This window comes from Colias croceus, chromosome 12 (genome assembly GCF_905220415.1).
Source record: "Colias croceus chromosome 12, ilColCroc2.1".
In the NCBI taxonomy this organism is placed as follows: domain Eukaryota; kingdom Metazoa; phylum Arthropoda; class Insecta; order Lepidoptera; family Pieridae; genus Colias; species Colias croceus.
This window is the reverse complement of record NC_059548.1, coordinates 1,033,446-1,060,075: the sequence shown is the minus strand read 5'-3', so window position 1 is coordinate 1,060,075 and position 26,630 is coordinate 1,033,446. Positions and strand designations below refer to the sequence as shown.

General features: G+C 33.4%; 1 protein-coding gene across 1 annotated transcript in view; it reads right to left on the bottom strand.

Moving 5' to 3' along the window:
* Window positions 1-777: 777 nt before the first annotated feature.
* The window catches only part of LOC123696200, a 30,707-nt gene continuing 4,854 nt past the window's right edge, over window positions 778-26,630 (bottom strand). Inside the window, exons 2-20 of the mRNA XM_045642261.1 lie at window positions 26,273-26,394; window positions 21,792-21,971; window positions 21,151-21,289; window positions 20,335-20,552; window positions 19,938-20,087; window positions 19,371-19,503; window positions 18,748-18,872; window positions 17,865-17,984; window positions 17,291-17,420; window positions 12,273-12,394; window positions 10,693-10,872; window positions 10,133-10,271; window positions 9,651-9,871; window positions 3,859-4,008; window positions 3,040-3,172; window positions 2,467-2,591; window positions 1,822-1,941; window positions 1,227-1,353; window positions 778-944 (exon numbers count right to left, since the gene is read on the bottom strand). Coding sequence (XP_045498217.1) covers window positions 883-944; window positions 1,227-1,353; window positions 1,822-1,941; window positions 2,467-2,591; window positions 3,040-3,172; window positions 3,859-4,008; window positions 9,651-9,871; window positions 10,133-10,271; window positions 10,693-10,872; window positions 12,273-12,394; window positions 17,291-17,420; window positions 17,865-17,984; window positions 18,748-18,872; window positions 19,371-19,503; window positions 19,938-20,087; window positions 20,335-20,552; window positions 21,151-21,289; window positions 21,792-21,971; window positions 26,273-26,394 — 2,696 coding nt within the window. The 3' untranslated portion in view covers window positions 778-882. The remainder of the gene's footprint in view (window positions 945-1,226; window positions 1,354-1,821; window positions 1,942-2,466; window positions 2,592-3,039; window positions 3,173-3,858; window positions 4,009-9,650; window positions 9,872-10,132; window positions 10,272-10,692; window positions 10,873-12,272; window positions 12,395-17,290; window positions 17,421-17,864; window positions 17,985-18,747; window positions 18,873-19,370; window positions 19,504-19,937; window positions 20,088-20,334; window positions 20,553-21,150; window positions 21,290-21,791; window positions 21,972-26,272; window positions 26,395-26,630) is intronic.

Genomic DNA, 26,630 nt, shown 5'->3' with positions numbered 1-26,630 from the left:
ATTTTTTACTCAATACTTTCACCCCTTTAAAACTATTACAGCTATATCAAGCCACCCTGTATATTTACTGAAAATTTCAAAAGTAGTACTCTAAAACTCTTAGGGCTGATTTTTCAATCCTTGGTTAATACTTATTCGTCGAATAACGTATTAAACTACCGTTTCAAAAATGTATTCTTTGCCCGTCTTTGACACTTAACGGGTGACATTTTAATATTATCGTGTAATTCTTTATTGGGTAGAAATACGAGATAATGACTTGTTAGCTAGGAAATTAATTTACCATAAAATTCTAAATGTTACGGACAGTTAAATTAATTAAAGACATGGTCACTCTGTTAGAAGATACATATTATCTCCCTTTTCCTTTATATTTCTAGCATTAATTGTGATAAAACAGATTCAAATGTCAAGGCTTTAGACAAGATTTTAATTAAAACATGATACCGAATTTGTTTTTTGTTCGTTAATTAAATGTTGTTTAATGCATAAATACATGTAATTTAAATTACAATAATTAATATAGATCTATTCCTATTTTGTGAAACCTAACTCAATATGATAAATGCGAAGGTAACTCTGTATGTATGACTATTCTTCACGTCTAAACCAATGAACCGATTTGAATAAAAATTGGTACAAATATAGTTTGAAATCTGAGAAAGGACGTAAGATAGTTTTTATATCAGAATATGCACGGGAACGGAAACTATGCGGTGTTTTCTTATTTCGAGTGATGAAGGCGCGGGTAGGTTTTAGTAATGAAATATCTTAAAATTTAATAGTAAAAAATGTATTGAACAAAAACAATTAAACTTATGACTAGGTATTTATTTACAGGAATTATACTAAAATCAAATACAGCATACAAGAATGTTTCTATCACAATTTTGAGGCAGTGTTATTCTTGTCATTTGCTGGTTGCAGCTCCATGTCTTTTGTTTCTGGAATACAAAAAAATAAATAGTCAGTACATTTATGAAATTTCTAACTTAATTTTACACTGATAGACTGACTGACGATTGTGTCTTGCGGCCGCTTAAAGAATTTCAAAATTGGTTTAGTAGCTCCTGAGTTTCTTTATTTCAAGATAACAAAAATAACTAGTTACTTAGTAATTTACAGTAACATTATAAAAATAGAATATTCTGATCTTCTATCCTTATAATGTTACTGTAAATTACTAAGTAACGAATAATATTTATTACAAATGAAGAAGTATTTACCATTGTCTTCCTCGGGTTCATTCCAAGACTGTCGATCTGATGTTGTAAACAGCACGAAGATTAAATTGGAAACAAAGTAAATAGCTGAAGCCAAGAAGAATACCTTTCGCCATTCACCTGGGTCCGTCTGAAAAAATTATATTTTATATTTAGCATTGCATTAAAACTGGTAAATATTGGGAAGCTTCATCACTTTCTTAAACTTTAAAAAGACTGGGATATTATAATGTATTATTCATGTAACTTGAGCTCTCAAATCACTACATAGTATAAAACAAAGTCGCTTTCTCTGTCCCTATGTTCCTTTGTATGTTTAAATCTTTAAAACTGAGCAACCGATTTTGATGCGGTTTTTTTTAATAGATAGAGTGATTCAAGAGGAAGGTTTAAGTTTCAAAAATAGTTCTTCATTTACATTCTAAAACCTTACGAATTATAAACGTTATTTGATTTAGAATGGAAGCAATTTGTGGAAAAATGTAACAGCTCTATAATGAACCTAATTTTACAAATAAATAATTTATTAGGTTTGAGACAAAGCGGGTGAAGCCACGGGCGGTAAGCTAGTAAATAATAAAAAAAAACATGTCCTCACCTCATACTTTACTATAATACCACAAACAATTGGTGCAATAATAGATATAGTTCCCGCCAACGAGTTAGATATGCCCATTAGCAGAGAGCTGAAGTTTGGTGCCAAATCTATGAAGATTAGCTGAAACAATTAAATATTATAATTAGCTCTTTGTTTTTTTCACACACAGTTAGCTTGAAAATGCATTTTTTCGGTGTTCTTAGGTATTATTTTTTCGTTCGTCTAGATTGAGATCCAGAGTTTGTTAATTTCATGATCAGATATACTAACACTGGTGACACTAATATTCTAAGGTACTGGGCGGACATTATGTCGTAATAAATTAAATACTTAGTAGGTTTGAATAAAATAAAAAGGAAAATTATGTCATGTGTTTGAATCTTCTTCGTGATTACAACAATATTAAAAATCTTTTCTTTCTGTAATAAAATATAAACTTAGCGATTTAAATAACAAAAACTGATAATTTGCGATGCCCTGTTATAACGAACTGCGACGATAAAGGTACAGCCTTCCTCGATAAATGGACTACTATTACTACTACCTACTTATATAATTTTTTCAAATTGGTCTCATATTTTCTGATATAAGGGCGTTCAAACAAACTCTTCAGCTTTGTGATATTAGTATAGATAAAATACTTACAGGATACCCAGTATACTGGCCAGCATTCATAGCTACTGTTAGGGTTAACATTATAACAGCCAAACCCATGCTGCCCTGCGGTATGTAAGACAATCCAATGAGCGCTAACGCTGGTCCCCAAAGACCTGTAAAGAAAGGAAAACACTGTATTGTTAGAAGTCAGAAGAATGTGGAGAAGAAGAAACATGTAAAGTTTTAAAGATTAGAAAATATTGATCATGAGAATTCGTCGAAGATTCGCTTGTGCTAAATGACGTTGGTTCGAATCGTGGTTGAGTTTTCAATTTTACAGATAGTACTTACATGAAATCTATGAAATCATTATTTCATAATCACCTAAACTTCTAGGTACGTTTTATTGCAATATTTAAAAAATGAAAGTATTGATAAAATATTGATAATTGGTACCTTTTTATTGCATGGACTATTTATTTATTTAGTTAATAACTTCAGATGAAATTCATCGCTGACAAATTCTTTCCGAAAACATAAAAAATTATTTTCTCTCATTTATCTTCAATATCACTATTCTTTAATTAATTATTATAATATTTATCTCTATTAATTACTTACCAATCGAATTTAAAAGCTTTCTAGTATTAGAAATGCTAAGCCATTCCCGTCGTATGAGGAAGTCTGTCATCATACCCAGTGGAAAACTGAGCAGCCACATGGCTAAATATGGTAGTGATGATAATAGACCGTTCTGGAAATAAAAATAAAATAATTAGGAATGATGTAAAATTATAATTTGTAAAAATACTTGCTTTATGAAAAAACGAATGATATTTGAAGTGAAATTATTTGAAAGTAACATTTAGAAATTAAAGACTTTTTAACGGATTTTAAACGCGATTTATTCATTATATTATTTTCCCGACGTTTCGAACACTTTACAACGAGCGTGGTCACAGGGAGAGTCCCCGTTAAAAAGTCTTTAATTTCTAAATGTACTCGCGTAAAATCAAACATTAAAAAATACTAAGTAACATTTCTCTAAACTCTAAATTGTACGTTAATCAAGGTAACTATAATATACGGCATGTACTAATATATAAAGAATAACGTAGTTATGTTATATAACGGTGCATTTACATCAAACGACCGAAAGCTCATTCTAACCCCACTATGTCAAATTGTTATAGTGTAAACGGTGTAAACAGGCGTAGAGCATTATTTCGTTGTTCTTAGTGTGATCAAAAAGATTCTATGCAATGTTCTAATACTGAACGACACTGAATACGAGTTTTTGTTTACACTAAAAGATCACGAATGAATGCTCTAGCACTAGCTCTATGTTCGTTTGATGTAAATGCACCGTAAGAAGATATTATGTAAATTTGTTTATCAATAGAGTAATTTTTTAATACTTTAATTACGTTTTTTACACACCTGAGTTAACTTTACATTCAATACTTTAGCCATATATGTCGGCATTTCTGTCATGAGTGTGAAAAATCCCCAATTCTGACCACCATGAGCGATAATACCAGCCCAATAAGGTACACAAGTAAATATCTTCTTCCATGGAGGCGAGTGCTTCTGTAAAATCTATACATATAATAAATCTGTAGAAGGGTCAATTCTGTACATTGAAAATATTGAAAAAATAAATAGCAGGGGGTGTTACTGGATCGATACCAAGCCCAAATATGTGATTAAAAAAATTTTTGTCTGTCTGTCTGTCTGTCTGTCTGTCTGTATGTTCAGGCATCACGTGAAAACTAATGGTTCGATTTCGATGAAACTTGGTATAATTATACGGTTATACCTTATTGTCCTGGGCATAAAATAGGATACTTTTTATCCCGGTTTAGGTGTTTGGGTGTACTAAATGAAATACTCGCTTACGAAGCATACATATTTATTGTGCGCGGCGTAAACGTCCGGCAACGACAATTGGGAGTTATACACTGTACATAATACATTAAATTTATTATTACATTATGTGTTTTGTAAGTCAGCAAAACCCCTACAATATTCCCCCCCTTTTACAAAAAAAATAATAATATGGAAAAATTTAAACAATTAATAGAAAACAGGCAGATACAGGTTACATGATTATCACACAAATAATCGGTCGTAAGCAAACGTGTCACATTACAGTACGATACACATAATAAGTTAGAATTGCGAAACAACAACAAAATAAAATACAATATAGAATAAAAAATTTTTGTAAACAATAAGGTAAAATCTAATTAACGTGATATTATGTTTATACAAAATAATAATATGTTAACGATGCAATTTTGCGGGATCTTACGGCTATGTTACACTAATCAAAAATCTAATGCGATACTTGGTTTATAGAGCTACATAGGGTATAAAATCATATAGTAACAGCTATTAACGTATTTAGTGGATAACATACTTAAAATTATATATTAAAACGGACTGTGGGTTTAATGACACGACCGGAACGGGTTCTTCGAACTGAGGTCGTGGGTTCAATTTCTGGTGAAACGGGAGGTTCAGGGGTATTTTTCGATTCAGTACTCTTTGATTCATTTTCGGCTAATACGTACGCTGGTTTGAGTCGGTCTATCGAGATTGCAGCTTGCCGATTTGGTAATTGCACTATGTAAACCTTGGACCTCCTTTCCACTACGCGGTAAGGACCGTCATAGGGTGGTTTCAAAGGTTTACGCACTGAGTCATCCCGTACAAAAACGAAATTTACTTTGGAAAGCTCGGGATGAACAAAAAATGAACGAGTATTACTATGAGATTCGGGAACTGGTTGTAATGACTTAACGTGACTCTGTATTTGTTTTATATATTCGGAAGGTTCTAATGATGTAGTATTTTTCGTGCTGTCATAAAAATCTCCGGGTAACCGTAGGGTACGCCCAAAGGTTAGTTGAGCAGCTGAAACTCCAGAATCGCTTCTATACGCGGCTCGTAAACCTAAAAGAACTGTGGGCAACTCCTGAACCCATGATTTACTTGATAAACGTGCCATAAGCGCTGCTTTGAGTGACCTATGCCAGCGTTCTACAGCGCCGTTTGCCTGAGGGTGATAACTAGTCGTACGAATCCTATTTATACCTAGTAAATTCATAAGTTCCCTAAACAATGAACTCTCAAATTGCCGACCTTGATCACTCGTGAGTCTGATTGGACAACCATAGCGACATATCCAATTTTCGTATAAAAATTTTGCTACTGTCTCGGCGGTAATATCACGAATAGGTAAAGCCTCGGGCCAGCGTGTGTATCGATCAATGACAGTTAAACAGTATCTATATCCATCTTCTGTTATGGGTAATGGACCTATTATGTCGATATGAATATGTTCGAACCGATCAGCATTTGGAAATTTACCTAAGTCAGCGACTGAATGTCTATCTATCTTGGAACGTTGACATTCCAGACACGTTTTTGACCATAAATTAATGTCAGAATTCATTTTTGGCCAATAAAACTTTTCCGTAACTAATTTTCGGGTAGCTCGAACACCTGGATGGCTGATATTGTGTATACTGTTAAAAGCTATACGTCTAAATTTATCTGTTAAATAAGGTCGAGCAGTACCTGTCGAGAAATCACAATAAATCGCTTTATTACAAGTAGGTATAAACGTTTTCTTTAATAAATTTATGTTATTATTCGTCAAATAGTCGTCCGTTGATTGTGATTCTGCTAATTCATTATAATCTAAAACGGTAGGAAAATATATTGTTTCTATTCGTGACAAAGAATCGGCTACTATATTATTTTTGCCAGTAATATGTTGTATATCCGTTGTAAATTCGCTGATATAAATTAAGTGTCGTATTCTCCTCGGTGTTTCATTAGATTCTTTACCTAATTTTAAAAATGCGTATGTTAGAGGTTTATGATCCGTAAAAACAGTAATGCGTCGTCCTTCAAATAATTTTCGAAAATGCTTAATCGCTAAATAAATCGCAAGTAACTCTCGATCATACGTAGAGTATTTTTGCTGTGCATTAGTTAACTTTTTTGAAAAATATCCTAAGGGTTGCCAACAGCCATTAACCTGTTGCTGCAAGACGGCTCCTACGCAAGTATCTGATGCATCAGTCATTAAAGCTAAATTTGAATCTACTCGTGGATGAGCCAATGTAGCGGCCTGTTTAAGACCTGTCTTACATTGTTCAAACGCTTCGATTGCTTCCTGTGACCAATCAATTTTGCTTTGGTCGTTCTTTTTAGTACTCCCTAAATACCTATTAAAAATTGCCTGATATGACGCGGCGTGCGGTAAATGAGCACGATAAAAATTAACCATACCGGTAAAACGACGTAATCCTGATACGGTTTCAGGTCTAGGATAATCTATTATCGCTTTAACTTTATCTTCAGAAGGTCGAATTCCATCCTTTGAAACATAAAAACCTAAATATTCAAGCTGAGACTGTCCGAAAGAACATTTATTTAAATTAATTGTAATATTATTTTGCGATAAACGTTGAAAAACAATACGCAAGTGCTCAAGGTGTTGGGTTTCATTTTCGCTAGCGATCAAGGCGTCATCAATATAATTAAAAATAAAATCTAGGCCATTGAATACGGTGTCCATGAATCTCTGAAATGTTTGGGCTGCATTACATAAACCAAAAGTCATCCTTGGAAATTCAAATAGTCCGAATGGTGTAATAATTGCTGTTTTCTCTACGTCTTGAGGTGCAGTTTCTATAAAATGGTATGCTCTATTTATGTCAATTTTAGAAAAACAAGTCTTACCTGCTAAGATGTACGTAAAGTCCTGGAGACGGGGAATAGGATAACGATCCGGCTTGGTGATTGCGTTAAGCCTGCGATAGTCACCACAAGGCCTAATATCTCCATTTTTCTTAGTAACTACATGGAGAGGACTTGCCCAAGCGCTTTTAGATTGACGACATATACCTAGCTCTTGCATCTTTTCAAATTCTTTCTTTACGAGTTTATACTTATCTGGAGGTAACGGTCTCGCCCTAGCATATACCGGAGGTCCGGTAGTTTCTATACAATGTTGTATAGAACTAGGTGGCAAATTTAAAAATGATGTAGGTTTAGTTAAATTGGGAAAGTCCCGTAACAAATTATAATATGGATGCCCTACACTAAATGATAGCACGGATGGCTCAGTGACGCAAACAATCGAACCTATTACCTTTAAATCTGTAATTTGATCAATGAGTTTTCGTGAGCTGACATCAACTAGTAACTTATAATAACTTAAAAAATCTGCTCCTAAAATTGGTTGTTTCACGTCAGCAATCACGAAATCCCACCGATATGGTCGCCTTAACTTTAAATTTAGAACTAAGGATTTAGTACCGTAGGTTTTTATTTCAGTACCATTTGCTGCGAATAATTTATAATCACTACACTTACTTGTTTGATATCGTTTACCTATTGGCAAAACAGAGATATTCGCACCAGTGTCAATTAAAAACTTTAAACCACTATTTATGTCGGTGATGCGTAGGCGATTACAGGGTTGGATGGTGCAGACTTCCGCCGCAGGCTGCACCTTGTTTAGTTTTCCTTGACCTTCCACGCGCAGGGCTCCTTACAGTTCCGTGCGTTGTCCCGGAAACGATGATGGTAAAAGCAAAGCCAGCCTGGACTGTTTGGACTTCGTCGAGATGCTGAGTGTGTACTTTTACGACTCTGAGAATGTGAACGTCCACGGTAGTTCCATCGCTGTGCTGGTCTGGATCTCTCCAAGTTGGCCACTTTGAGGGTCAGCTTGGCGATTTCCGCCATTATGAGCTCCGTATCCATGTTAGTCGCACTCGTAGAAGGCTGATGCTGCTTTAGTGTTACTTCATCGACGCTACTGACGCTTTGTGTAGACTCCAAAACGTTGTCTGCGATGGCAGCTAAACTGTCGAGAGATCTGGTATCCGAAACCGCGAGAACAGCTCGTACAGTGTTGGGCAGATGTCCTTGCCACAGAATCCGTAGTGTGTCATCAGGGATGTGCCATTTATACATTAAATAATTCTCGCGACGCGAACTTGTATGCGCGACGAACGCGGGGTCACCACTTTAGGTGTTTGGGTGTACTAAATGAAATACTCGCTTACGAAGCATACATATTTATTGTGCGCGGCGTAAACGTCCGGCAACGACAATTGGGAGTTATACACTGTACATAATACATTAAATTTATTATTACATTATGTGTTTTGTAAGTCAGCAAAACCCCTACACCGGAAAAATACGTAGAGAAAAAAATCTTAATTTTTCTTAATTTTTCCGCGCGGACGGAGTCGCGGGCGGAAGCTAGTAAATAATATACCTATATTGTAAGGATTTTGAAATAAAGGAAATTAAATAGAATTATCTTAATTTTTATTTGGGAAAGAATTTGAATGTCTTTGTCTCTATACGATATTTTATTCAAATAGTTTTCTTTAGAAAAAAGGGAAATAAAATCTTTATTGCAAATTTTTAATAAAGTCAATATTGAGGCCTGCTTTGAATCAGTTAAGATTTGACTGTAGCGTTCTTAGTTCTTACGTAAAATATGACGAACGTGCTCAAAGATAAGATAGTAGTGCAAAATAGAATCGAAATGCAACTTGTAAAACAAGCCTCTATAAGAGTTAACTTCAGTTTAAACTTTAAAGTAAAACGCTTGAACGAACCATTTCTCTTCCTTTGAATTCCCTTTGTCAAGCATTTGAACCTCACGGCTCACTTGTTAAAGTTAAATAGGAATATCTTAGTTCGATGAATAAAATTTACAAATTTACTTTATCGGGGTTGGAAAAAAATTTAGTGTAACATTTTTTCGTTACGCGTGACATTTTTTCCGTCAATCGACATCTTTTTCTTATCCCTACCACGCGTGATTCGACGTATTTCTGTTAAGTTGCATAATATAGTAAATTATTTTTTGAAAAATAAGGTCATAAAGAAGTTTCACTTCTTACGTGTGTACACTAGTACACGCACACATTTTCTTATTTCTAGGGCGACTATGAATAATTATAATTAACGTAAGTTTATTTACGTTTAAGAAAGTTGAAAGAAGAGAGAGTCGTCAAACAGAGAAACAGAGTGCATAAGGTGGCATAAGAATAGGAAAATAAATTCAATAACACAAAAGAAAGTTGAAAAGAAGACTTCAAATAGAGAAATAAGAAATGACCCGGATAGTAAGGATATTATAAAAGATGATGATGATCAATGTGATAAGTCTAATGATGTAGAAAAAGTACCATCTTTTGTTCACCAACTCGTCCCAAAGAGGTCTGAATATACTTAAATTCGGCTTTTGATATCAGCTTCGATTGTTCTGGTGATGAGGAACCGAATATCAAGTAAGATACGACCCAGGCAAGACCCAGGATTCCATTTGCGTAGAATATCGCTTGCCACCCCCAAGCTGCTGCTAGGAAGCCTGCAGCTGTTAATTGTAGAGCGATGCCTAGCTGTCCACCTGGAATTTAAAACGTATTTATGAAATAGTGCATGAACGAAATTAAAAGCCGTTCTTGAGTTGTAAGAGATATAATATAGGTACTTAAAAACGCATTATTTAAATACAGTAAATGACAACTTTCTACATTACAATCTATTTTTACTATCACACAACGCTCATCTTTTATTATAGAAGGCAGGTATTATTCTAGTTGTAACTATATCTTTTACGGAAAAGAACTAGTAGGTAAGCAATCATACTCATGTATGTGCATCTTACCTGCATAAACAATAGTAGTTAAAATACCCTTCTCCTCAAGTGGAATCCATTGACTAATTAAATAATGCGTAGAAGGGAATACGAAGCCTTGCGTCATGCCCTGTAACACTCGACACGCACAAACCACTTTCCATCCTCCCTAAAAGCAAATTTCATTATAAGTGCATCGATAATATGAACAAAAATTATTCACATTTATTTACAAGTAGTTCGACATTTTCAAAATTCATGGTAAACAGAATAGGTATTTAGTAGAATGTGTTGACTCGTTACGCTAGGTCCTGATTTTTCCGAAAGATCGAAATTTATTCACATAGAAACTCAGATTGATTAATTCAATTTCTGCGAAAATTTACATGATGAAAAATAAGCTTCTAATTGTCGTTCAATGGGTATGTTAGGTTATGTTATATATATGGTTTTTATAGTTTATAACTTAAAGATCTTTTAAAAGGAACCTGGTTGAATTAGTTTTCGTGAATAAGTAACTCATTACGCTGAACATGAAACATACTTTGACAGAATTATAATATTTGAAAGGTTACACACATCATACTCACAATATTAGCCAAAAACGGCATTAGCAATGAGATCAAAGAGTTGACAGCTATCGCGATGGTGATCAGCACCTTCCCGCCCACGCGCCTCGCGAGGACACCAGCCGGGATCTGCAGCACCACATAGCCCCAGAAGAAGGAGGATAGCACCAGGGACTGGACGCTGTAGCTCCAGTCAAAGTACTGGAAATAATAAGAACGTAAATCAATACAAAAACATAAATCTCTACCTAATATTATAAACTAGCTGCACTTCGCGGTTTCACCCGCTGGCCTGTTGGTGTTGGCGTAATATAGCCCATAGCCTTCTTCGATAAATGGGCTATCTAACACTGAAAGATTTTTTCAAATCGAACCAGTAGTTGCCGAGATTAGCGTATTCAAACAAACAAACAAGCTCTTCAACTTTTTAATATTGTAAGTGTAGATGTGAAAGTAACTCTATATCTTTGCCTGTCTCTTAACTCGTAAACTACTCAACCGATATGGACATAGGGAAGGTTTTATCGCGTAATACCACGGGAAATTATGCGGGTGCTCATTTAACAACGTGTAAATGCAGATCACCTACCTGATTGAAAACAATCGATGAACAATACACAGAATTTCACTTATGCCAAGTGATTTATCCTGCATCTCTTGTTTAAAGTTTGCTATTTTTCCATTGTTTTATGAATAGTGATAGTTTACTATTATTTTACAAGATAAACAACGTCACAATCAATACATTTCGATAGCATTAGATAACCCCATAATCATCATAATATCATTTGTTATGTACTAAAAGTAATATTATATCAGCCACAATTATTCCGACCTTTGACATTTTAAACAAGCGTTAAATCTTTTTAATATTTTCATAATATTATTTTTTACATAATTATTGCTGTCTATTTTAAATTCTAATAATTTATATTATCTAAAATTATAATAATATTATGACCAGTGTTATTTATTTAGAATACAAGATTAATTTGTTTTTAAAATAAAATATTGTTCATAATTCTATTTTGTGATTGCTCAAGTAGGAAAAATAATAGGTATCATGTTACATACTTACGGAATAATAATTTTGAAACTTGTTTCAATTTGTCTTATTTAAATAAACTATCAAATCTTTACTTGTTCTATTAAAGACTTATTTTCTACTAGCTTTCCACCCGCGGCATCGCCCGCGCAGTCAAAGAAAAACCCGCATAGTTCCCTTTCCCGTAGGATTTCTGGGATAAAACCTATCCTATGTCCTTTCTCGGGTGTCATTATATCTCTATACCAAATTTCATGCAAATTGGTTCAGTAGTTTCGGATTTATAATATTAGTAAGTATGCGGATAATTATAGATATCTACAATTACACACAAGCTCCCAAATTTTTCTTCTTCAACGAATTGGACATTTATTTAAAACTAGCTTCCCACCCGCGGTTTTGCTCGCTTTGTGTACAACCTAATAAATTATAAACTAAAACCCTCCTCTTGAATCACTCTATCTTTTAAATCCGTTGCGTATTTTAAAAGATTAAACCATACATAGGGAGAAAAAAACAGCTTTGTTTTATACTATGTAGTGTAATAAATACTTACATGTTCATTCTCTCTATTAGTCATGTCGACTATCGCCATGCTCAAGTTGACTCTCATGCTATACGCTAACAGCATGGCGAGGAACATGAGGAATGTCTGTAAATGCCGTAGACCTAGACCATCTATAAGGGATGAAGGAAGTGAAGTCAGTAAAATAATAATTATTTATTGAAAATATATCGGAATCTTGCCATTATATTATGTATCGTGGAGCCAGATTAACTTTTTAATAATAGATCGGGATCTTGCCATACAATTTTCACAATAAAGTTTTCAATCTATTTTCAGTAGAACAAGCTTTGCGTATCTTGAAGCTATAGTTCATCATTTTTAATGTTTCACATAGCATGGAAAATGTATGAAATAATGATTTTTTCATTTTATTTACAGAAACATTTGCCCAGAAATTTATGATTACAATATATTCAAATGAGTCTGGGACTCGTATTTTTCAGGTTATTGGGACATGGTTTAACTTTTATGAAAACAAAAGATATAATTTCAATATATACTTGATAAATACAATTTTATGGCGGGAATAAATTTCTTTAAACAGGTATTGTTCCCACTATTTTTGTATTGTTGGTTTTGGTTCAAAGATAACGGATTTAATATTATTTTTGAGTAATATTAGGAGGTTAAGGAAGAATTATTATTATAGAATGATAATAAAAATATAATATGAGATACAATTGGCCACCACCATCATATATATTTGAAGGAAATCTCAAATAATGTGGATGCAATTTATTAATAATTTTCTCCACTTATTTTTTATGTGAATATTTTATGTTTAGATGTTTAGGTAGACTTGATCACGTTAAACACTTGAGAAGATGAAACCCAAAAAAAAAAAACCATCTCTCTTTTCCGTGATAAAAAAAGAAAATCCGCATCTTTGAAAGACCATTATACATTAATTATTCCACACACAAACAAAACCAAATAAAAAAGCACTAACTAGGTCTACGGTTTTCACTGTCCGCAGAAGCCATCACTTATTTTATAATGCGTCCATGAATATTTTTCAATGTTCTTAATCGACTCCCATTCAAAGTGTACACTACAGAACTCAGCGTAACACTGATGCGACCCATTTCACGACTAAAGAAACCATGGAGCCCTGTTGAGCTGATAATTTTTATAGCTTGACCTCTGGTGATGGCATTGAATTGTAGGTATGTTCCTTTCCTTGTTTTTATAAAAAAAAATAATGAAGTAATAATAACTTAGTTACCTTGTAGAAGCTGATATAGGCCTAATGATTTTTAAAGTAGAAAGCCATTTTAAAATGTCCTTTTTTGTGACTATTACCTACTCAAAATCTAAGAACCAAGTCAAATTATTGTGTCAGAAATATATATTATATACGTATATAATAATAATAAAGCCTTCTTTATTCCATAACTCAAATTTTACATTTCAAATGGTGTTAGTATTATTAGTAGGTATATTATTATGCTAGTTAGTAAGTGTTAGTTTTATTGTTTATTTAGTTGAGGTATGGATCTCGTTGAGTAAAGGCCTCCTCCATTTTCTTCCAAAGATTTCTGTCTTTTCCCTTATAAATCCAATTTTTCCCCGCGACCCCTATAAAATCATCAGACCACCTTTTGAATGGACGTCCAACATTCCTTTTGCCCGAAACTGGTCCCTTCCATCTGGTAGTTAGCAGTGTCCACCTTTTGTCAGTGTAGCGCGAAATGTGACCTGCCCATTGCCACTTAAACTTCAAGGCGTGGGTAAGTGCGTCTAAAATTTTTGTTTTTTGGCGTATTGTTGTGTTACTTATTTTGTTTCTAATGTTTATATTTAAGATACTTCTCTCCATTGCCCTTTGTGTTGTATTTAATCTTTGTTTTACTTTATTAGTGTAGGTCCATGTTTGACAACCATACAGTAGACTAGGCAAGATACATGTATCCATTACCGTTCTCTTTATCTTCATACTGTAGTTCCCTTTTAGTATTTCTTTATGTGACCAAAACTTTTTCCATGCAATATTTATTCTTCTTTCTACCTCTTCTTCGTATATACTATACGTATATATACGTTATTAATTATTGAGTTGTTTATAAAAAAATATGACATTAACAAAAATATATCAATTTTTTTAGACTATAGAGTCTAGTGCGTTACTATCCATAAAATTTTTGGGAGATTTTGCATATTAATAAAACGTTAAAAATATTAAACTTCACAAGGATTAAAAAATAACCCTCTATTCTACTTAGAATCCGTGTATCATCGTTGTAAGAAAATAAGCAGTTATTTAGTCTCGGAATTTACAAGGAAAATAATGACTGTAATTAAAGTTAAATTACCGTAAGATTTTTACTTTGTTGTTATCATCTTTATCGTTCACGATCCTTTACACCGTAATTACCGCAAAACATTCATTTTCCCTTTAACCTAAACCATAGATATTTTAAATTTTGTCGCACTTGACTAACCGATTGGCTTGGTTGGTAGTGGCCCTGCCTTCCAAGCCAGAGGTCGTGGGTTCGATTCAAACCATGGGAAAATATTTGTGTGATGAACATAGATGTGTCTGGGTGTAAATTATCTATATAAGTATTTATTTAAAATTATATATGTATGTTTATCATCCATCTGGTTTCCATAACACAAGCGAAAGCTTAGTATGGGATCAGATCGTGCCGGCGTGTGTGAAAATTGTCCTGAAATATTTATTATTATTAATTACTTACCTTGTAAGAAAGAAGTTAAACTGTAGCTTCTGCAACTGATCTCTCAATCACACGTGTAAGATTTTTATCGTCTATATAGGATACAAAAACGATTAAGAAAGAGATATATGTTTTAAAGTAAACATATTGAATCGTAAAACAGCGACCAATATTGATAAAATTTAAGACATAAAAAACGAATTCTTACGCACTATGTGCTATACAATAGCTGTTGTAAATTTATATATTCTAAATATTTCAAAACCTGCTTGAATCACTTATTAAAATGTATGCGTAATTATTATAAAAATCTGCACAATTATTGGATAATTTATGTAATTCCCTGTAAAAAAGCTTAATTAGTACCATCTCTTGCAAAAGAGCAACAATTTACTCGAAACGTTACATAAAATTTATTTTCCTTGGCATTATTTTATCAGACAGGCCCATTCCAAGAGAAATGTAATAATTCAGCAAAATTGTGGACCATCAAGTGAGACGCCATTTGTAAACGCGGTTCAAGCCTGTCTTTGTTAATGTTTGTTTTCCTGCTATTTATGTAGGAAATAAATGCCTGTCAGGGTGTGTTCAGAAGTTAGACTTTTAATGGATTTAAATCTAAATTTGTTTATTGCTAGCTGTGCCCCGCGATTTTGCCCGCATTGCTCAGCTCCTAACATAATGATATTGAATGAATTTTTCAAATCGGACCAGTAGTTCCTGAGATGAGCGCGTTCAAACAAACAAACAATCTCTTCAGCTTTATAATATTCGTATAGATTATGTACTCTATAATATTATATTCTACCATTAGCTTAATATAACAGAAGACTTATAATTTAGCCTACGAGACTACTTTAGTTAAAGAGCCAAAAATGAAAATATTACTGGACAATTCTAATTACTACCAACTAATTTTTCCCTCGTCACACACACACACACATACATAGAACATACAGTTAATATTTTCCGTCCATTAGCAAAGGTCCAGACAGACCCTTAAGGTTTTTATAAAAACAATAGCCTCCATTCTTTTCTAAAGGTATCGTATTTACCAATCCATTTGGTTGTATGATAAACACTTCAGAAGGGCCAATATTTTGTCAATCGCGTGGTATGTAGGCTTTATAAGTAGGTGTTTCTGTCTGTTCTGTCCCTTGCCAGTATCAATAAAATAAATGAATTTTATAATGTTAATTTGAATCTTTGAAGCTCAATACTAGCGCTTCGCGCTTTCACCCGCGTGTCTCTGCTCCTGTTGGTCTAAGTGTAGTGATTATAGCCCTCCTCGATAAATGAGCTATCTAACACCGAAACAATTTTTCAAATCGAACCAGTAGTTCCTGAGATTAGCGCGTTCAAACAAACTAACAAATTCTTCAGCTTTATAATATTAGTATAGATTAAAAACCTCTTATTTTTTTCCATAATGATAAAATTTCATTTGCTTTAGTGTTGGAAAACCTAGTAGCATCGTATTCAATCGAAAATCAAGTATATTAATGTTTGGATGAATTGAATCTCATCATTTTTATTATAATAGATCGTTCTTCAATTTATTCACTTACATATGGAAATAAATTTTTATTTTATGAGAAGGTTCTACTGATGCATACTTAGGTGTTTTATAATTGTATTATTTAGTTAATGATTCCTCTATGTTAACCTCATAAACGCTTGGAACGATTTTGACGAGATTTCAAATTACTGATTGAAAAAAAGGGTATATAACGATGAGTGCCCACTTTTATTTTGTAAAAATTATTAAGTGAATTATCATAATCTCATTTGAAAGTGTTTCAATTACTAAGAAACAGGAAAGGGAAAATTAAGACATTATAATTTTACAATTTATATATTATATTAACATTTTTTAATCACAGTCAGGTACAAAAATAAATAACAATTTACGTCTTGCGTTTCTCTTTACATGTGAACGCTACTTTCCTTTTCCTTTATAGCATTATCTTGCTTTGTTTCTGAAAAAGAGACAATCAATATTAATAGACAGGAAAAAGATTTGTTTATATAAGAAGACTTTTTAATTTATATGAAAGTTTTTTTTTATTTTTATTTGAATATCACGAGGAAACATGGAGATTAGTTCTATATTATTAGCAATATAAAATAGGTATTATTATTATAGGTATTACAAATGACAAAATTGATGAACTGATTGGAGTGAATTTTCTTTATACGATGCATGTCTTATTATATTATTATTTTAACCAAAAATTCAAAAATATTCATTTAAAACTGTTCGTATTGCACATAAATCCACACATAATCATAATAATTATAAAAAAGAGACAATATTATAAGACTAACCAATATCTTCATCTTCAGGGTCATTCCAGGGCCGTCTATCTGACGTCGTGAACAGAATGAAGAATAAATTGGTAAAGAAATACACAGCTGACGCCAGGAAGAAAACTTTGCGCCACTCAGCGGGGTCCGACTGAAAAATGTTGCGATGGAGTTAAAAAGATACGAGAATGAGATTAAATTTGTTTATATTTGAAGTCTGTTTGTTGTAAATATTACTAGTTTTTGCTTATGCTATATTACTAGTTTTTGATAATATTGTAATTAACTAATTAAGCTATTGCATAGCTTCTATCGTGGGCCTTGAGCGCGCGGCCCGAATCGAGAAACTCCGTAAAGAAAAAACCTCACGCTCCCTGACTGAGGTGTGGCTTGAAGGCATGCTATGCAATAGCTTTACCGCGGCAGGGCTTCTTAATAATATAATGAAGCGTGTAGAACAACTGTTTTTATAATTGAATTATTAATTGAGATTCTGTCATGAAATTGCAATTATAGCAAGTGAAGCCGCGATAGTTAAGCTAGTTATACAAATATAAAACAATATCGAACATTATTGTATTGTACAAAAACTTACCTCATCTTTGATAATAAATCCGCACACTAAAGGTGCAATAATAGATACGATGTTTGCCACGAAATTCGATATGCCCATAAGATTTGCTACGAAGTTTGGTGCCAGGTCGATGAACACTAGCTGTAATTGTAATATTTAAATACGCATAATTAAGTATATTAATGACCTTGTATGTTACAAAGATTAAGGTGATAATATATATTATAAACATATTATTATTATTATATGGTAATAATAAAAAAAATAGTCATTACGATACCAAAGTATATTAATAATATTCCGGTATACCAAACAAGTTATTTATGCTCGTATTTTCAAAGAAAGTTTTGAACAAAATTTCCCGCCCTTTCAGGAAAAGTGAACTTTTATATCTTTTTGTGCTACACGTAATCTATGTAATGTATAACGCCTGACGAAAAAACAAAAGCAATGCAATGTTTTTACGTCAACATCGTGCTAAAGTGAAAGGGGAAATTTTTTATAACAATTACTTTATTAAAATATCCAGTATAAAAATAGACACTTTTATGTTCGGCGTACGTTTATATGCCGTATATTTAAGTCACATTACTCCCTTGGTGCACTTATATTTTATATTTCATACTTACTTTTTTATTTAGTTTCTTTCTATTATTAAAAAAATATTTTAGAATTATGGAATGTTGTGAATCTGCACCTTTATACTATGTAACTAGGTATGTTATAATTTTAGGCGTTTTAAAAACAGTGTTCGAAAATAAATTTATTGAACTTCGTCTTTTGCCAGCTACTCATAAACCATTATTACTTATAAACTTTAGCAGTTTTATTTTAATAAGAAATTGTACTTTATTTATATATTATATAAGTAATATAAATATAATTAATTAAATTCGTAATTTACCATGTACCCAGTGTATTGGCCAGCATTTATGCCAACTGTAATTGTCAGCATTATAACCGCGAGGACCATGTTTCCTTCAGGTATGTAAGATAGACCTATTAGAGCTACGGCTGGACCCCATAGACCTGTAAAATGCATGTTATTCTATATTTATGTACAATTATTATTTAATTAAAGTTGTTTTTTATAAACACAAATAATATTCTTGGATGATAAGGATACAAAACGTTATCTCGTATCAAATTTAAGTTTAGTCTGAGATGTACAATTATTGTGACATTTTTGAGTTCCATTACTTTCTTGAAAAATATCTACTTCTCGATAAAGGTCTGTTCAGATTAGAGCCGTATCCGCTACCACCGTGGGTAGCGCTATCCGGATGGCAGTTGCCACACGCTACCACGTGTTCACACAATTATTTATTGCATGGTTTAATTCATAAATTATTCGAATTAAATTCAAATTATATGAACAAGTTTATCACATAACTAGAATGGATAGTATAAGCTTTAGTCAGTTTAAAACTAGATGGCGCTGCATGAAAAGCCCAAGAATCGATTTGTTAATGAAAATTTATTCATTATCCCTCGTCTGTATAACATTTATAATAGGTATGAACCTACCTATAGAATTGGACAATTTCCTGGTATTCGACATACTAAGCCAACCCTTTTTGACGATTAAATCTGTCATAATTCCCATGGGGAAGCTGAGAGCGTACATCGCCAAATATGGTAATGATGACAACACTCCGTTCTGAAAGGAAATAACAATATATTTGGAGCGTTTTAGTGTATCATATTATACCTTATACTAAACGTTATGCAGATAATATACATCACAATCTATGTAGGTATGATTTTTTGTTCGAGTAGCTATGTTTTTTTTTTTTTCAATTACAAATAAACAGACAAACTTATGATGCCTACCAAACTATTTGAACAGGACAGAAAATTAATTAATACATAGTATAAAACAAAGTCGCTTTCTCTGTCCCTATTTCCCTATGTCTCTTTGTATGCTTAAATCTTTAAAATTACGCAACGGATACTGATGCGGTTTTTTAATAGATAGAGTGATTCAAGAGGAAGGTTTTAGTATATAATTTATTAGGTTTTAGACAAAGCGGGCGAAGCCGCGGGCGGTAAGCTAGTACTTTATAATTAATAAAAAATACTATAAATACGCACCTTAGTTAAATTAACATTAAGTACTTTAGCCATATATGTAGGCATTTCAGTCATCAGGGTAAAGAAGCCCCAATTCTGACCGCAGTGTCCGACCACTGCCGCCCAAAATGGAAGGCAGAAGATGATTTTAGACCAAGGAGTCTTGTAGCGCTGGAATAAAATATAAATCAGTAATAAATATCACTGTACCTATATTCGAACCTGTTCCAAATTTCGTTGTAAGTTATAGGTGGAACTTATAGTTTAAATTCATGATCAACATAATAATTCAACGAGAAAAAGTGTATTGGATATATACAATACAATAATTCATTGTCATTCCGAATGCATGCTTAACATCTCACTTCGTTTTACCCAGTTTTACCCTAGTAAGAAAATTATAACTTCCTTTTCTTACCTTTGGTTCACCAACTCTTCCCAACGACGTCCGTATATACAGTAACTCCTCTTGTGATATCAGTTTCGAGTCCTCTGGACAAGCACCACCAATGAAGATGTACACCACTGTCCACACCATCCCCAAACTGCCGGTCGCGTAGAAGATGGCCTGCCAACCCCATGCTTCAGCCAGGAAACCAGAGGCTATAAGTTGCAGGGCAATTCCGAGCTGAGCACCTGGAATTTGTGACAAAAATTATTACTATCATCGAAACAAAAGACCCTGATAATTTATGAAGCCTATGCCACTACCACATTTTGATGATTGCAACTTGCCGTATATGTCAAAATCTGGTTTGGGCTGTAGAGCATGACAAAGAAAATAATATATAGATACTCGAGTAGATGAAAAAAATATACATACATACGTACACGTGTAACATAGCTCTCCATTTTTCGCAAAATAGGATATTTTTCGGACTTATCGAACAAATAATTTAAGAACATAACCTCATTATAAAAGTAGCGAAAATCCTTGTAGAAATCTTTAATGAGACTAATAATTACAAAAATACATGCTGTGAATTTTTAACGATGTTTCTTTTCATCAAGTTTTAAAGAAAGAGAAAATTACGAAATGTGGTTCCTTCAATAAATATATTTCTTTTTTCGAATATTTTAATACTGACGATACTAAAAGGGATTAATACAACTTGTGTGCATGTAGATAGAGTCTTCTAATACGTTCCTAGTCTAACATCCCTGTTCAAGATTCAAAGAAAAAAGATCAACAGAATAATATTATGATGTTTTAAATTCTTTAATTTCTACTCACCAGCATAAATAATAGTGGTTAGTGTGCCCTTTTCCTCTAGTGGAACCCACTGGCTTACTAAATGGTGCATGGAAGGGTAAACGAAAGCCTGGGTCAGACCTTGAAGAGTTCTACAAACGATCACTAATTGCCAACCTCCCTGGAAATTTGACATTATTATAGTTATTAAGGATTAGTGGGTGGGGAAAAGGTCTTTTAAATTAACGCAGGTGACCAAAATATTGCCAAGTACAGAGCTTTGGCTCATTGTTAATCAAACTTGACTTTAGAATCAATTATTCCTTCGCTAAGGCTACAAGCATTTCATTCTTCATATAGAATTAAATTGTTACTTCATTCAGATAAAGAAAAAAGATAGAGAATATGTGTTAAGATATAATGGAATAAAGTGTTAAAATAAACTGATTCCATATAAATTAGGTACATAATTGATTACACGATTTGCCACCTGCGGTGATCCCGAACAACTACGACATTGGGGCCTTCAAGAAAAGAGCTTATTTGTCCATAAAAAGCCGGCAAAGCACTTGCAACACTAGATCTGTTGTGAACGTGGTGAACGGTGGTGACCACTTAACATCAGGTGGCCCACCTGCCCCTTTGCTTGCTCTGACATTAAAAAAAATAATAATGTTACTCACCAGTTTAGCCAAAAATGGCATCAACAAAGACAGCAAAGAGTTAACCCCAACGGAGATGGTGATGAGCACTTTTCCCCCAAACTTCCTAGCCAGGACACCACCAGGTATCTGCAGGATAACGTAGCCCCAGAAGAAGGAAGACAGGATCATGGACTGGATGCTGTAGCTCCAGTCGAAATACTGTAGGAAGAGAACTTTGATGATAATGAGCAAGGTATAAATAAAGGAACAAAATATGTGTACAATAAATACAGAAGCATAAGGGAATATTTAGGTGATAAAAAATTGAATATGTATAAATTATGTGCGTTACATTTAATTAGGAATGATAAATGATGAAATTGTTTTTTAAACATGTTTTGTATAAAGTACCTAATGTCTCAATCTTTTGAACAAACCTGTAGAAGAAATAAAGTAATTAAATGTCTGATACATTTGCCCTCACATTTATTTTCTGTAAAACTAGAAGATTATAATCTTCTAGTTTTACTGCTCTTGTATAAACCGAATTCTTTTGCCCATTAAACCGAATTCTTTGTTAAATACGAGTATTTAATTAACAAGATGTCTAGGTCGAGTTGATTAATCCTAAGGATTATATCCTTTTGAATTGCAATACATTGCCCTATATCAAACACGATTGACGACATTCACTATGCAAATATATTTTCAAAACCGAAGGTTATAAACTTTAAAATATCCATTAATTATTTGTGTGTGTTTGTTAAATATTACTTTCATATTAAACACGTCATGTAACAATTCTTATAATATGTACATTCTTATAACTCTACACTAAATTCAATTTAAAAAAGTTTACTACTGCAACGAATTTTATAGGTTCTTTGTGGCACGAATATATACCTACGTAGTTACTTTTTAACAACCAAGTATTCCTCAAATTAAATGTAATCGCAATGCAAATTTAAAATACACATTTCGATATCGTAAAAACATTTAACTCACTTGTTTCTAGCGGTGAAGCTTATCTGTGTTAATAAGTTACGTCAAAATATTTACTTACTATACGGAAAATCTTTGATCTAGATAGCCCATATAGTTAGATTTATCGAGGAAGGCTATATGCTATATTATATCATCACGCTAAGATCAACAGGAGTGGAGCACTGCGGATAAAACCGCATGCACAGGCACAGTGCACAACTAGTTCTTAATAATTATGGAATCGGGATCGGTATGACCTGGTAAAATACCTATAAAAATCCACTAAAATACCTATAGCCTATGTCCCTCAGGAAATAATTTTTCAAATCGGTCCTGTAGTTATATTGAATTTGGAATTCATATTAAACACTCATATACTAATCTTTTCCCTTTAAAAATGTAAGTTTTTTTTATGGTATAGGACAGCAAACGAGCAGACACGTCGCCTGGTGTTAAGCGATACACGCCGCCCATAAGCATCCACTCCACTGGGAAGTGGATGTGTTGCTGTCCTCAAGGGGATTTTGAAGGAGTTAGGTAGAAGGGGCGAGGATGGGAGGGAATGAGGATAGGGAAGGAGAGGATGGGTAGGGGATGGGAAGGGATGTGGGCCTCCGGACCCCTCACTCACCGTACGGAACGCGACAGTAAACTGTCACTATGGCGCCGATATTCTGTGAGAGTGTGGTACCTTCCCCGGTGCGAGCGTGGCCCAATTCGTGCCGAAGCATGCTCGACTCCCACTTACAAAAATGTAAGTGGGAGTCGAGCATGGTATAAGTGCAGGTAAAAACTGGTATTTTGACATGATAAACACCAACAACTATTTCGTTTATTTGTTTATCTTACCATGACATTGTAGCATGCCAAATTTTTTATATTACGTTTAAATGCTTCTTTTTATCAGCTTAAAATGAAATAACATAGCATCATAGCAGACCATTAGACATTTATTTATTTTAATTCTGGTGTCACCCTGGCAGTCGGTCATGGTTAGGACAACTTGAAACACGTTTGCGGAGGCTAGCCTTAGTTATCAATATCCGTGTTTATCTATAGTATTGCAAGCGAATTTATAAGCTACTACTTTCGCAAGTTTTTGCATAATTTGAGAAGTCAGAAGACTAACAAAGAATGACGACCTACTTGATTGCTAATAATAAGTAGGCTTACAAATGGCAAAAAATTTCCAGTAAAATTAGGTACGTAGATAATGCAATTTTTTGTTTAAAAAAGGTGATAGGGAATTATCAACATAGTATAAAATAAAGCTTCCCTCGCTTCCCGCTGTCTATCTGTCCCTTTACATGTTAGATCTTTAAACAATTTAAATATCTCAGCCTACGCAACGGATTTTGATGCGTTTTTTATAGATAGAGTGATTCTCGAGGAAGGTATTACTGTATAATCTATTAAGTTTTAGACAAAAAGAAAACCGCGTGGGATAAGCTAGTATTCCAATGTAAATTAGTCTTCAATCTCATGCAGACTTGAAATTCCAATCAGTTACAAAAGCTGATAGTATAATTGAACAGCGCAGTCGAATCCTAAGTTTTATATAATTCAATTCGTATCTCATTCAGAAGCCGGTTAAAACTTGGGACAAATTCATTGACTGTTGGAACTTAGTCACGTCTCACTGAGCCTGGTGGCTATTAAAACTTTTGTCGCGTACTTAGTACTTTTTTAAGTAATTAGAAAAAACATAATTCAATTTTAAATATGTTAGTTTTTTTTAACATCATAATAACAAAGCCGAGTGTTTGAAATTGTGTTTACAAAATATATAATGTACTAGCTATCCGCGCGCGGCTTCGCCCGCTTTGTACAAAACTTAATAAATTATTCACTGACATTATTTAAAAAAAAACATCAAAATCGATTACGTTATTTTAAATATCTAAGCATACACTCATACAGATCATAGAGATGCAGCAAGCGACTTTGTTTTATAATTAGTAGTGAAGATGGTGGAAAGTGACCAAGCGGTCTTAAGTGCGGATTCTAATCGCCTTTTTTAATGTTTTTTTTTTCAAATTAACTATTGATAAGGACAATAAAGCGTGGTGTGTCTATTTAGAAATTTATCTAGTAATTCTGACAAAAATAAGAAGAATAACACGAAATACAGTTACTCATCAGTTAGACCACTAACGTAGATGTTTGATATCAATGATTATGAATGATAAGAGCATAAAATGATACAGTTTGTCTTAATATCGATATGTTATCAAAGTTATAAGAAAGTTTATCAAGCATTAAACTTGTCACAATATACGATACACGAATATCGTATTTTGAGTTTATTTTTTAGTCTCCAAGTGAGAAAAAAATATTTTTACAATCCGAGTTACAAAACAAAATGTGTGCGTGCAGATACTAGTGTACACACGTAAGAAGTGATTTTTACTATATGCAACTTTACAGAAATACGTCGAATCACTCGTGGTAGGGATAAGAAAAAGATGGCGCGTAACGGAAAAATGTCACGCGTAACGAAAAATTGTTACACTAATTTTTTTTTGACCACGATAACACGTTTTGGTTTGTCGTATTCAAATAATTCCACTATGAATGGAAATTTTGCAATAATGAGGGGATACATGTATTATCATTGTCTTATTAACCCAGACGCCATTCCAGATAACCCCTTGTAAAACTTACGATAATTCATCAAATTTGTTATTTCTATACATTATTTGACCCTTAGTTTAATGAGCAAATTTTATTACTATTTTATCAAATTAACTCGCGATAAGTTTTATTTTTAAATCTTTTGTTATCTGTTTTCAGTAATTATTGTTCTTCAAAATAAATAACTGCAATAGCAGTGAACTTTTTATTTTTTTGAAGTAACCTTCATGTTTATCGTTTGGTTGGTGACCAACCAATTATCAAAATTGTACCTTTGTAGTGGTCCACCCCGGCTTCGCCTGTGGTACATATTTCGCAATAAAAGGTAGCTTATGTCCTTTCTCGGGTATCAAAATATCGCCATACCAAATTTCATGCAAATTGGTTCAGTTGTCTAGGCGTGATTGAGTAACAGACAGACAGAGTTACTATATATAATATTAATATGGATTATTTTGACTGAAGCACTGAATACATAATAGTAGCTAAACGCTAACAGAGGTTTACATGTTTATAAACAAAGGTGGCAGAAAGTATTCGGTAACTTTGTTAGTGTAGTAAGTTGTAGTTCCAAGCAATTGTAATATTCTATTTATTTGTATAAAGAATACCTTGGATTAACACATAGGCTAGGTTTTATCTCGGAAGTCCCACGGGAACGGGAGATATGCGGGTTTTTCTTTGAAAACGCGGGAGGAAAGGTAGTAATTAATTAATCAATTTGCATGAAATTTGGTATGGAGATATTTTGATACCCGAGAAAGGACATAGGCTACCTTTTATTGCGAAATATGTACCACGGGCGAAGCTGGGGCGGACCTCTAGTATCCCTATAAACCTAACATTGTAAACTAATAATCCTAGTTTTCTCCTTAATAGAGGATAAGTAATATAAAACTTACCGTTTCATTCTTTTCATTGGTCATGTCAACGATGGCCATGCTTATGTTGACGCGCATGCAGAACGCCAACAGCATGGCCATGAAAAGGAGGAAGGTCTGTGCATGGCGGACCCCGAGGCCCTCTGAAATCAAAATGAAAAAAAAAACATTAAATTAATTTAGTGCCAGTTTTGATAGGCCTAAGAATTCAAACAGATAGATTAAAATCTGTTTATATCAAAGGTTCAGATTACAAAATATTGTGGGCTACATTTTCTTTTTTGGTTACTTCAGAGAATATGTTTCGAAATGAATTCCCATACTATAGCGTGCAATGAATAAAAGTAGTGATCATTTTGCTTGTTTACCTTTTACCGTG